Raw genomic sequence first — 12,642 nt, forward strand, 5'->3', positions numbered from 1 at the left:
GGGAAAAATAGCGTACACCACAAATCAAAACTGAGAAATGAAAACACTTCGCGTTTTATCTTCAACTACATGCCTCAAGGTCCAATATTCCTCATTTTCTGGGATTTGAACTTTGAACACTGTGTTAGAGCCAGATTTTCAGTTCAAATTCAATTTACATCTCCGCAAACGCGAAAGAATTAATAAACCGGGTAAAAATGGTTTCAGCAAAACGTACATCATTTAGGGTTCAAGTTAGTCGTATGTTTGTAAAATGGAAAAAGAAAACTGTTAAATTCGACGCGAGGCAACGTTTCTTCTTCAAAATTACATTCTTATTGAGAAAGGAAGAGAAAAAAACTAAAACCTACCGTTGGGTTGAAGCCGGCCGATCACAATTATTTCGTCGAGTTAGCGTTAAAAGACAGATTAATACAGCCAGTTAATTTTTCTGCCCACTTTTCAGAAATTCGTTCCCTCAAGTCGCGTAAAATTACACAAACGGCCGCAAAATCAGTAAATAAAACAGAAATGGTTAACCAAAGAAGCCATTTGACAACAAAAACGCGAAACGCGAGGCTTGTGGTTGCAAGTGCTATATCGAGGACGTGACGATTTGACATTCACTGGAAAATCACCGACTGACAGAACGTGATAAAAGGACACTTTTTATGTAAACTAGCAACGCAGTTCTATTAAACCGACATTTGCAACACAAGGAAATGTAAACAATATTTTAACGGCTGCGAAATACACATTAATCTAATACTTCCTACATCATCCAAATTCGGTAATTCGAACAATATTTCACCAAACAAGACTTGATTGAAGATTAATATTTATCTTGCCCGCCAAAAAAAAAACCAAACATGCAACATTTTATCCAACTAGCCATTAAAATTCTAAATTTGCATTAAGAAGGTCGTTGGCCTCCCAAAGCTAATTTGAAGTTAAGTCACGTTCGATTTAATTTTGCTGAAAGATACCTCATGGGGTGTTTCTATATAAACCTTTTTGTTTTTAAGCCGCTGCAAATAAATCAAAAATGTTCAATTTACTTCATTTATAGAAAGCAAGAAAACATATGTTCTTTTGTTATAACTATTTTGGCAGGCGCGAAAATCTTTTCCTTTTATTCCTCATTAAAACTCATGTTCGGGTGGGAAATTTTAGCAGCAACGACCTCTGGCAGTTTCTTACTTTGTGATATCGTTTCCCGCAAATGAATTCAATAAATCGAACTTGAACGCAGAAAAATCCAGTTTCTACAAAACTCGATCGTTGTTTGGAAATTAACGGTTACGAAAGTGCAAGAACTAAATCGATAAAAAATATAAAAAAGACCAAGTCTTATTCTTGGCTTAGGGCTGAAAATCTCCCGAGCCCGCAATTGCTTACTTGTCGGTCAGTGAAGCACCACTTTGCTAAACCAAAAAACAGTCTACGTGACAACTGTCGGAGTGTTGTCGTGTTGATCTTGATTGGTACAGACACAAATCGGAAACTTTTCGGGCGGTTCACGAACATTACAACCGAAGGATCCACAAGATCCGTAAGTACGCTGACGAGGTTTCTGTAAGTTTATAAAAAGCGTGAGAAATATTTTCTGTAGGTTATTTTCTAAACGAAACAGGAACCGTCGTTCTCGGAAGAGTGCTGTATTAATCGTTCTCGTAGACTTCATACAGCATCAGATGTTAGCGCTGTTCAAAGCACGACTTAAGCTGATCTAGGAAAAGCAAAAAGGCATATTCAGTACTATAATAACAATTCTAATAAGCAGTTTCTTCGAACTACATTTTAGGATGAAAAATAGTGATAAAAAACGACGACTCGATCCCTCTGAGATAATTTTCTAGTTTAAAAAGTAATAAAATTTTGCGTATAAGAGTAAAATGAAGAGATGAGAATTTGAAAAGCGATTAAAATAAAATGTAAATACGCAAAATTAAAATAAAATGATCTCACAGAGCTCGAGACGTCGCTTTTAAGCGCTAGTTTTTATCCTAAAATATAATATCAATGATTTCTATTTCTTCACTTTTTCTATATTTTAGTGTCCTTTTCTTAGTGTTCTTTCTTCTAAAAATGTCAAACCTTTACACACTTCTGTAAAGCATTGTAGTGTTGGTAAAAAAAAAAAAAACGTGGGTTTATAACTTTGAGCTGTAATATATTTCAGTACCCCTTCAATTCTGAACGCGTCTAAGCCCCGTTCACACAACACCGGAGGAATTTGAAAACAAAGGTTTCGCTCCGAAAACGCATCAAATTTTTTTTTTTCGTCCACGCTACGCCGGAAAAATTTTAAAACGCTATAATCATCGCTTATTTTGGATTTATGTTTAAGGAAAACTCGAACAGGGAAATTAAATGATAATCGTGACGTCACATCGTTTTCGAGAAGCTCCGTTTTCAAAATGTTTTCCGTCCACGCGAAAACGAAAACCGGGCGTTTTCAGATTCCTTCCGTTTGAAGAGCGTTTCGGAAAAGTTCCGTTTTCGTGACGGATTAGTGTGCACGGTAGGCCGAACCGTAGAAGTAAAGATGCGTTTTCAAATTTTCCTATTATCGACACTTGGTAAACCAGAAGTGTCTATTCACTGGTTTTTCTACAGGGCTAAGAAGGGGAAAACAAGAATGTTATCTTCTCCTTACTACGCGACATAACACTGTCGGACAATATATTCTGACGTTTCCTAAAGTTATAGAAGATGACTACAAAATTGTACTCTTTGCAGTTCTTTGTTTGCAGTCCGCTTCCACTGATTATCGAGCTCTCGACAGCTTGACGTTCCGTTTTAGCTGTTTCGAAATTTGATTCAAATTTCCGCTGTCTTTAGAAAAGAAACAAAAATACGTCGTTGGTGTTTGACAAGTTCAAGATGAGATACCGCAAAACTGGAACAAACATAATTATCGTACTTCCGAAAGCATAAGTGAAACTTCCTCTCATAAAGATTTGTTGATCGGGGACATAACACGGCTTCTAATTGTGAAGTCATTATATCTAAAGGCTTTGTAAACACAGCTTGTTAACACAGTCACCACTTCCTGTTTACACAGTGCTGATGGCACTCGAGAAAGTTTGAGATAAATTCTCCTTTACAAATAATTCTCCAGAGAGCGATTTTTGTATGACTTTGAAAATGAATTAGAAGTACGCAATATGATTGGTTTAGCGTGCGCCCACGATTCGCCTTTGACGTCACTAGCTTTCAGTATTCTCATTGGTCAATTAAACAAGGTCATTCAGACATGGTTATTCTTTTCATTTACGGTCTTGTCTAGCAATGTCAACAAAGGCGACATTTTTCTTTGCTTTAATATTGGAACGTTCCAAAAAAATTTTCCGCATCTCCCGGTGGAGGGGCAGATTCCGACAGGACTCGAATTCGGTAAATGCTTATTCCGACAGGTCCTAAATTCAATTTCAACGATTCCTATAGGGCTGCTTTATATAATTCCCATTTTTCCTAGGGGCCCAATGCTGTTTCATCCCGATATAAAAAATGCTGATTCCGACAGGGCCCCTCAATTTATACAGGAAAAAGCTTAATGATTCAGGCTTAATACTTTAGCGATTCCGATGGGATCGTTTACCTCTAAATGCTGTTTCCGAATCCCCCAGTTATGGGGAAAAATGCAGATTCCGACAGGGCCCAATAGGACCATACTAAAATATGCCCCCCATAAGGAGGGGGGGGGGGTATGGATAAAAAATGGAACGTCCCATTGTGAAACAACCCAGAAGCAAACACAAACACTTGAAAAAAAAAGGCAGCCTCTGCCGACAGGTTCTTCTACCTGAGACAAGAATATGGCTGTTACCAAAACAGTGTGGAAAAAATAGTACAAGGCTGAAAAAGCTCTTAAAACTGTCAAAAACTGCATCAAGGACAGATGTTTTAGACTTGACAGTTCTTCAGTACGTTGAAATGGGCGAGCTTAGCTGTTTAGCGCATCCCACAAGTTGTTTGGTCATTTCCACCAGTGTTGAAAGTCTGACAAGACAGTGGATTAAGGTATAAGGGAAGTATGCAATGGTTTCTCGTAACAAAATCTGACCTACTTGTTATCTGTTAGAGTTATTCACTTCTGATCTTTTGATAAACTTGAGAATAGAAAGTCTCTCCCTGCCGGCTCTTCTTGACAGTATAACATCACCGCACAATCCAAACGAGTCTAACAAACTAATGATCTCATCTGAAGGAAATTAAAGAAAATGGTAATTATATAACTCACTTGGTACCAGGGTTAGAAAATTCAAAGAAAAGACGTCAGGTGACATGGAGGTATTTAGAGGTGAACAGAATAGTAAGCAAGAAAGTGCAAAAGATCTTTAATAGGGAATCATTAAACAAAAGAGGGAAATAAACAAAAATATTCTTAGACAGGCTAATTGAGGAGGAATACCTGAGACCATAGCAAACGGCATCAATACAAAGAGGGCCACATCCTACAAGAAACTTGGTTGGTTGTGACATATATTACTACAATGGTTGTGTAAGTGATTACGCCCTGTTGGTTGTCCTGTTGTTAGTGTGGGTTCCCTGTGGTAGTAAATGAGCAAGCTCATTGATTTGTAACACCAATCACACCCAGTCCAGAAAATAAGTTTCACTGTGTGGGATATTCATCCTCAGAAAAAAAGAGCTTAAAAAAAACCATACCTGGTTTATTTTCTGCTACAGTCACAAGGTAAAAACACCCTGAGCTGGATAGAAGACTGGAAACAAGAGGAAACAGACGATCCATCACCTACACATTAATTAAAACCAAATTTAGTTTTCGCAAACAAACCTGCAGACAAGGAAGGCAGAATTTAAATGATTTGGAGGGACGCTGTCTCAAAATTAGACACATTTGTATAGATTTTCAACCATGTCTCAAGGTGGCTAACTTGTCTCTGTTTACCCTGAGAGCATCAAACTTGGTCACTTGACCAATCTCACTGTGATCTTTCATGTGGCGGTGTCACTTTATAAATTAGTTAAAACTTGAAACTCACCGCATTCCCCTGCGTAATTCCAAAATTGTTAATGCAGGATGCGTGTTTATAATAAAATTATTATGACCTAGTTAATGGCCTAGACCCCCAAGAGTCTCTCTGCAGCTTGGTGGATAGAGCACCTGCCTGGTGTGTGACAGGTTATGGGTTTGAATCCTGTTGGTGACTGACTCGTATTTTTTCATACATGTGACTGACATAAAACTAATGCTATTAAGATAACTATTCTGGTTCGTTTTTTGGCTAACTATTACTTAAAGTAAATTTTATTCCTTGCCTTGTGTGAATTATATTTAATATTCTTTTATTTTGTTCTAGGCAAATTAATGGTTGTTCTTGATGTTGTTGTTGTTGTAAGCTGTTGAAAAACCATAAGCAGCAGAAGAAAATGAAATTATAATCTAAAATCCAGTCAGAATTTCAGGCAAACAGTGAAACAAAACAACTGGAATATAACAAGACATAAAATAATATTTTATCCATACCTCCCTTCCTTGCTTTCCTCCTGCCCATGATGCCTCGATGTTGTGACTGCCAACCTGACAAACCAGAAAATACTGAATATAAATTTAAGAAATCGAGAAAAATTTCATGAGAAGATATTCTGTTCTTACCTCTTCAGACTCCGTAACAACATACGGTGGGTTGAAAATCAAAACATCAACTTTTCCCAAAATGTGAGGCACAATGCATTCAACCTGGAAAATTAAATAGTCCCGATTATTTTCAGTATCGCCATTGTGTGTAGGTTAAGTCTTGAATATATTTTCTGTATCTATAGACCTTTTCTCCAAGTCTCAAGAGCCCTGCAAATATCTTGCCTAAAGAATTTCTAGGAGATTTGTCTAAATAATACATGTACTCAAGATCTATTTGCTATACAATTCCATCATAAAGCGATTGGTCAGATTTCTAGATTTTGAGTTTTTCAAATATCAGTATTAGATATTAAATGATTGAGTGAAGATGTCTTTATGTCTGGCTGAGACCATCATAAATAACACAAAGCATGAAATTAACAATGTCACAATACCCGTAATATGCAATTCAGAAGTTCTACAACAATATGGACAGAATATATCGAAACTTTAAGATTATGATTCAACTTACATCGACAATGTTTTAGTGTTTGAAAGCTAGAATGAAAGGGGTCTTTATGTTTCTTATAAAAAGACTATTTTCACTATCAGATTTTTTTCCAGGATAGCACTAGTCTTGATAAACTACCACTCACCAGGTCTGTCACAACACAGGAAACATTCACTCCATTTTGCTTTGCTGTTTGTGATGTACACTGGGCAGCAATGGGGTTTATATCTGTAGCTCTGGGAGAATTGAGACAGTAAAAAAATATTAACTTCAATATCACCCCTTTTGAAAATAGGGGAATGGTTATGAAACCAGGCATTAACCTCAAAGGACCAAACAAAGATCGCAAGATTTATGTTGGAAGGTCCCCAAGTGTGCACAATCTTTTCTTTTGTTTTGCGTTCATACAATATGTATGAGTTACGTTACAATCAAAACATTTCTATTGGTTAGTTCCTTGGTCAGTAGTGAACAACTGTTGTGTTTTGTGTACGGTCAAGGCCAAAAAAGAGCACAAAAACATACAACAAAGAACTTTGTTGAGTTTCACAACCATTCCCCTCTGTTAACTATGTTTTGAACGTTTACCTTTATAGAAATTACTTAAAATAAACAAAAAGAAACTGATAAGTTGAGTTATAAGAATATGGCAGTGGGATGACTTAGATATGAATCGAAGTTGAGGTATGGTCTGTGGAGTGTGTATTTCTAAGATCTGGTTCATGAAATGCAAAATTGTCAAAATTAAGTTTTGTGACAAAATCACCTTCTCCCCCTCCCTCCCTCCCCCCCCCCCCCCTCCACAACTTCCTTCCCACTGCCAGTGCGTTGGCCATGAAAAGAATCATACAGAAAATTGCAATGGTCAATTCCCTCTATGAGACGTGCCTGCAGGGAATCATGGTAGTTGTATTCAGTCCAAGGTGCATTCTCGTCTCCAGAGGCTGTGCTCCTTTTGGTCAGCACCAAGAGTCAAGACCTCAGGGAAGGTCCAATTTTTTGAGCCAATCAGATTTGTCAGACTTGACTCTGAGCATGTACAGAGTAACGGGAAGTCCATGAATCACGGACTTCCAGTGTTGGACTAGGCCAAAGGTCACGATTCTTGGTGCTCACCAAAAGGAGTGCAGCCTCTGGGGACAAGAATGTCCAAGGTGATGAATTCAACTACCATGACTCCCTGCTGGTGCATCTCAAAGAGGGAGTTTACCATTTCCCCTTCTTTCCAATATGCATAATTTCTATTACATGGAGCATTTACATCAAATGAATGCATTACAGCTTTATGCATGGCTATAATGGCGACAAGAAATTGAGGATAACTCATAGGCTTAATTAAGAAACAGGACGTAACATGTCGATCAAAGTCGATCATCGAAAACGTAGTTGATAAGTCAATAGTACTCGATATTTGTCGATAAATGTCACTCGACAAGTTAAGTTTGTCGATAAAAGTCGATAATCACAAGGTTTTCAACTGATTATCGATTTTATTGACAAAAATGCAGACAAATGTTTCAATCAGCTACAAAATTCAACCAAACCAATAATAGCTCCAATGACTTTTTTTACACCGAGTGTAAACAGCTCTAAAGTAAATCTGTATGACAATAAACTTAAATAAAAACCTGAACAACCAAGTGGTCTGTTATTCATTACAGAATAGAATGTTTAAATTACCTTGAGAAATGATCGATTAACAGTTTCAGCTGAACTAAATCACAATCTATAACATAACTCGAACCAACCTAGTTCCCAGAGTCTCTCTAGGCAGGGGAGATGAGAGATCCTGGGAACTCGAAGTCGTGTTTCTTCGGGGGGCAGAATGGGCCAAAGTTTAGACTAGATGCGGGGAAAAATCGAGGCCAGCAAAGTAATTAAGAGGTAACGTAAAGTAAATTGGCATTTTATTTCATCAGTGTTTTTATTCAGTTCAACATTTGACAAATACAAGCTGCTACAACTCTCCTCCCTCCCCGCTAGGTGTATTCGTCGGGTTTGTATGCCCCTTGCTTCTCCTTGCATCTGTGACTGTTGCACCACTCCACAACCTACGTATGCCTACGCCATACATCGTTTTTTGTATTTCCGATACTTGTTGATTGAAATCGATCAAAATCGATCATAATCGAACAAAGTCGATAATCACAATAAATTGTGTGATGGACTTTTATCTACTTCCGATATTTGTCGATTAATTAGCATCGACAACGATCGACAATGATCGATTTTTATCAACTATCGAAATAATCGACATGTTACGTCCTGAAGAAACTACGGAAGTGGACACATTAAATTGACTCACATGTAATAGCAAAATGGTCCCAAAATAGAAGCCAAAAATGTTATCACAGCACCAGATCCACTGCCTACCTCCACGCACAAAAGTGGCCTGCGTACAAAACGGATCAAAGGCTAAAACTTCATTCTGTCCTGCAAGGTGTCGATGAAATTTTTGTAAGCTCACCTTCTTTCTTTCAAAGACTCTGCATCTTTCTCTACGGCATCCATCATGAGAAATGTATCCTCGGCCGGCTCATAAACATTTTGGTAATCTTCTTGGTTTAAGTGAGAAAACGAAGGGGTCGGAAACGACATTGTAAAACCGTAAGACTTAAAATTTAACTTTCGCGCTTCACCTTGATCGCCATGTTGTCCGTGAGGTTGTCGGGTAAGTCTGAAACCTGGAGTCAAACTAGTGCTTAGTCTTAATGCGCTCAGCACCCCAGGTGTTCTTTGTTTGTTCGACTGTAGTTCAGAATGGAACCAGAACTAAAACGTTTTAAAACGGACAACGATACTAAAGAAAATAGCACTTCCGATGAGAAATCTGCAATTTCTAGGGAATATCTGCACAATGGGGAAAAATGCAGCGATAAACACGTCGTGAAAACAGAACCCGCGCTCCACGCGGGAAATGAGCAACTTCCGGTGTGTAAACATGGTGAAAAGTGCAGTCAGACAGATTTGATTCACTTCGCAGAATTCTGGCACCCGACTGCAAAGGGCGATGGAGATGAAAATAACAACAAAGAGGGAGAAAGCTGCGAAGAAAATGAATGCGAAGTTGTGGAATTACCGTACTTTGACGTGGAAAGCACACAACCTGTTTTCGATGACTACTGTGACAGCGAATCGGAAGATGGCGAAGATAAGGGATCCGTCACAGCAAAAACGCATGAAGACCGACTTGCCAGCGATAGTTTGGGATCTCAGTAAGTACCGCTGTTTTGATCAACGTGCAAATCAAATAAAAAGCAAGCATGCTTTTGTGTTAAATAGAGCGGAAAATTCGTAATGTGATTTTCACACGAGTTAGCCGTCTGCAGTAACACGCGATTTGTTATTTATTCAGGCAAGGAACATTTTTTAAAAAAGAAGTCTATAAATAGTAATATTCCTTGAGAAAGAGACCTTTTGATTTTGTTTTTCGCCGCAGTTGAAAATTCATATCATTGATTGATGAAAAACAAATACCCTTGTCGACTAGTGCATCTGTTTTTAATATCAATTTTGCATCACAATAGTTAGGCACTTAACTTATTAACTGAACTACCAAGATACCATTTATTAAAATCGTGACGCGGCGTCACGCAACTGATTAGTGACGCGCATTAGCGCTAAGAGTATTTTTTAACAATTCCGCTCCCCTTGCATTGCCTAGAACAGATGGTCATAATTCCATTGTGATTAGGTCTCCATTCAAATTTCTTTTAGCTTTTCATGCATTTTATCATCCTTAGAGTATTTCCTGAGATGATCAGATCCTAACTTCTCGCAACCTGTCTGCTAGATTTTTTAATTAATATTCATATTCATATTTATTAATATTCTTTTATTTTTTTCTCTTGACTTTTATTACATGATAACTTATTTAGATTAGCTACATGGTGATCTGTCTTGCATGGAGTGTTCCACTCTTTTACAGATTATCCTTATGGCTTTGCTTGTTTGTGTATGCCTTTAGACTTAGATTTTAATTGCCATTAAATTGTAATAAATAAATAAATGAGAATCTAGATATTGAGAGCAAATTTAATAACCTGTCTTGCAGACTGTCACGAGATGACACGGTCCTGAGCCGCGGCCCCAGCATTGTGAAATGCTATTCTCTTTTGTCAGAAGCTGAGCGTCGGGAGCTCATCAGAAGGGCCTTTGAAATGAAAGATCTTTTAAAGAAGGAACTCGATAAAACTTTAGGCATCATTGAAGAAAAGAACAAAGAACTCAGACGAGTTCACTCACAGTTGGAAAGAGGTCAGCTGATGGTTGATGGAGAAAAAGAAGCTTTGGATAAGGATGACTTGTGTTATTTTCCTCTTTTTGCCGAGAGAGAATTTAAAGAAGGGTCAGCAGCTCAGATGCATTTTCGCCTTGCAGGTAAATGTTTAGATGTGTTCTTTTATTATGGTCTACTGACCTTGTCTCAATAATTTCCCCCTCAACAGCTGTATTTGGGAGGTTAGAAATGTGCTAACCCCGATGCATTGTCCCCTTTTGGGAGGCGACTCAACCTCGTTGCCAGACTCTCTCTCCTCTGCCTCCCTTGTCATTTGGAGAAAGCCTCTCATGAGGAGTGGGTGGGTTTCCCCTCAGTGGAAGTCACAAGTGGTGTGTGCCAACCCCACAGAAGTCATCACTTAAACTCAGTGTAATCTTCTTTCCCCTTGTTGGAGTTATTTCTAAAAATATAAGGCACTATACTGTCTTCAGCTGATGAGTATTCTTACATGGTGAGGTAGAATTTGTTGCTAAAATTTATGGGGCCAAAAGGGCTGGAAATGTTTCACTCAAGCTGCTTGCACCCTGAAGGGTTCATTTTCACTTTACCCCCCCCCCCCCCTCTCCCCTCCTCCTTTTGCACCTCTGGATACACTTCCTCTCTTTCTTGAGGTTACAAATGTATGCTTGGAAAATATAGAAATACAAAATCTTTTTTTTTTTTGGCGACTCAGTGAACTTGTAAATCACAAATGCATGTGACAAGATTACCTTCAATTTTCTTCATTGTGATAGAATGTAAGGTATTCTCTATGTTCCAATAACATAATTTGTGATCTCAGATTTACAGTTAGTTTTTGTCTTTTAACTTATTTTGATTTATTTTGTAGAGTCCCAATTCTACAGGCTTGTTGATACAACTGATAAGTATCGCATCACCAAGGTTGAATATGTTGTCAATCCAGTGTTGATGAGAAGATTCCAGAAAGCGCGGCAGAAGCTTAAGAAAGTGCGAGGAGAAAAGATGTCATATCCAGTATTGGCATTCCATGGAACAAAAGAGAACAACATTCATTCTATTTGTAACACAGGGTTTAGAGTTCCTGGTGAAGAAAATTTTGAACATGCCACAGATACAGGTAAGACTATAAGTTTCCTACAGAAGAGTCACAGAATATGAAAAGACACAGATGAAAAAACATCTTGAATTTTGGTTTAAAATGAACTTTGCTATCACTCTTTTTTAACACTGTGTTCATTATCATGACAGAACAATCAATCAATCAGCTTTATTTAGACATGGTAAAATTTAATTAACATCTAGTGGGGCCATGTATAATTAAAAATTAAAAAAAAGGAAAGCTTTGAAATGCAAATTCTTAAAATGCATAAAACTCGAGACACATCATTGTTGATTCAGGTTGTTTTGAATTATTATCCACCTGCAGGAAATACCGTCCAAATAACAGTACAAGTATACAGCGATATTGTACAGTTATTTGAACAGTTGAAAATCTGTTTGCTGGACAGGTCAGCGTGCGCACGCAAAACTGTCACACTCTCCCTCTTTCACTGATAAATTTATTGACTACAGCAGTTGGATATTAAATCTCTTATTAGGTGTTTTGGGGTGTAGTATCGCTTTATATTTTTACTTGTTGTTTGTGTTTTGACTCGCCCTATGGGCTTGTCAAAATATGGCACAACTCGTAAAAATATGCAGCGATACTACACACCAAAACAACTTATAAGATATATTTATTGACCAAGATTTTTTGTAATATTCCATTGCTAGGATATTATGGCAGAGGAGTGTACTTCAGCGAGTATCCCTCGTATTCAATGACCTACATCCGAGGTGCATCAAAGCTCCTTCTGTGCCAGGTGTTGCCAGGAAAGGTTTACCGATGCACCAATTTGATTCATGGAGAGCCCCTGGAGATGGGGCATGACTCTCACACCTCCCCTGATGGGAAAGAGCTTGTTATTTTTAACTCTCATCACATTCTTCCATCTTATGTTGTTCATTATGGTGAAGCCAAGGGAGACTTCCTGTATGAAGCAACTGATACATAGGTTTTGTTGCTAGATAGATAGATATAGATATATATATATATATAGAGATATATATATAGATATATATATATATATATATATATATATATATATATATATATATATGTAGATAATAAACAATGGTAGCAAGACTTCAATTCATCGTTTTATTGCGACAACGCTGTTTCGTATGGTCAAAGGATGACCACACTCATCCTTTGACCATACGAAACAGCGTTGTCGCAATAAAACGATGAATTGAAGTCTTGCTACCATTGTTTATTAT

At 37.8% G+C, this 12,642-nt stretch overlaps 2 protein-coding genes across 5 annotated transcripts in view; one reads left to right on the forward strand and one right to left on the reverse strand.

The window, feature by feature from the left end:
- The window catches only part of LOC145494495 (methyltransferase HEMK2-like), a 14,693-nt gene extending 5,999 nt beyond the window's left edge, over nucleotides 1–8,694 (reverse strand). Inside the window, exons 1-7 of one of the 4 annotated variants that reach the window (XM_081473965.1) lie at nucleotides 8,548–8,694; nucleotides 8,386–8,472; nucleotides 6,226–6,316; nucleotides 5,606–5,689; nucleotides 5,477–5,530; nucleotides 4,654–4,741; nucleotides 4,053–4,186 (exon numbers count right to left, since the gene is read on the reverse strand). In XM_081473965.1, the coding sequence (XP_081330091.1) occupies nucleotides 4,056–4,186; nucleotides 4,654–4,741; nucleotides 5,477–5,530; nucleotides 5,606–5,689; nucleotides 6,226–6,316; nucleotides 8,386–8,472; nucleotides 8,548–8,678 (666 nt within the window). In that variant the 5' untranslated portion in view covers nucleotides 8,679–8,694 and the 3' untranslated portion in view covers nucleotides 4,053–4,055. Of the gene's footprint in view, nucleotides 1–350; nucleotides 4,187–4,653; nucleotides 4,742–5,476; nucleotides 5,531–5,605; nucleotides 5,690–6,225; nucleotides 6,317–8,385; nucleotides 8,473–8,547 lie in introns of those variants that run through there. The other 3 variants (XM_081473963.1, XM_081473966.1, XM_081473961.1) reach the window with 3 other exon arrangements.
- Nucleotides 8,695–8,840: 146 nt separating this feature from the next.
- LOC145494494 (uncharacterized) lies at nucleotides 8,841–12,404 on the forward strand. The gene is made up of 4 exons (XM_081473960.1): nucleotides 8,841–9,295; nucleotides 10,135–10,460; nucleotides 11,192–11,440; nucleotides 12,097–12,404. The coding sequence occupies exons 1-4, from the start codon at nucleotides 8,841–8,843 to the stop codon at nucleotides 12,375–12,377; spliced, it is 1,311 nt and encodes a 436-aa protein (XP_081330086.1). The 3' UTR covers nucleotides 12,378–12,404.
- Nucleotides 12,405–12,642: the final 238 nt, after the last annotated feature.

Source organism: Orbicella franksi, chromosome 8 (genome assembly GCF_964199315.1).
Source record: "Orbicella franksi chromosome 8, jaOrbFran1.1, whole genome shotgun sequence".
Lineage (NCBI taxonomy): Eukaryota > Metazoa > Cnidaria > Anthozoa > Scleractinia > Merulinidae > Orbicella > Orbicella franksi.

What these genes read in the sequence shown, in the direction of transcription:
- LOC145494494 (XM_081473960.1), top strand. Translation starts at nt 8,841, where the DNA reads ATGGAACCAGAACTAAAACGTTTTAAAACGGACAACGATACTAAAGAA. An exon ending in AGCGATAGTTTGGGATCTCA is followed by an intron (nt 9,296 to 10,134) that starts GTAAGTACCGCT and finishes CCTGTCTTGCAG; the next exon opens with ACTGTCACGAGATGACACGG. An exon ending in GATGCATTTTCGCCTTGCAG is followed by an intron (nt 10,461 to 11,191) that starts GTAAATGTTTAG and finishes TTTATTTTGTAG; the next exon opens with AGTCCCAATTCTACAGGCTT.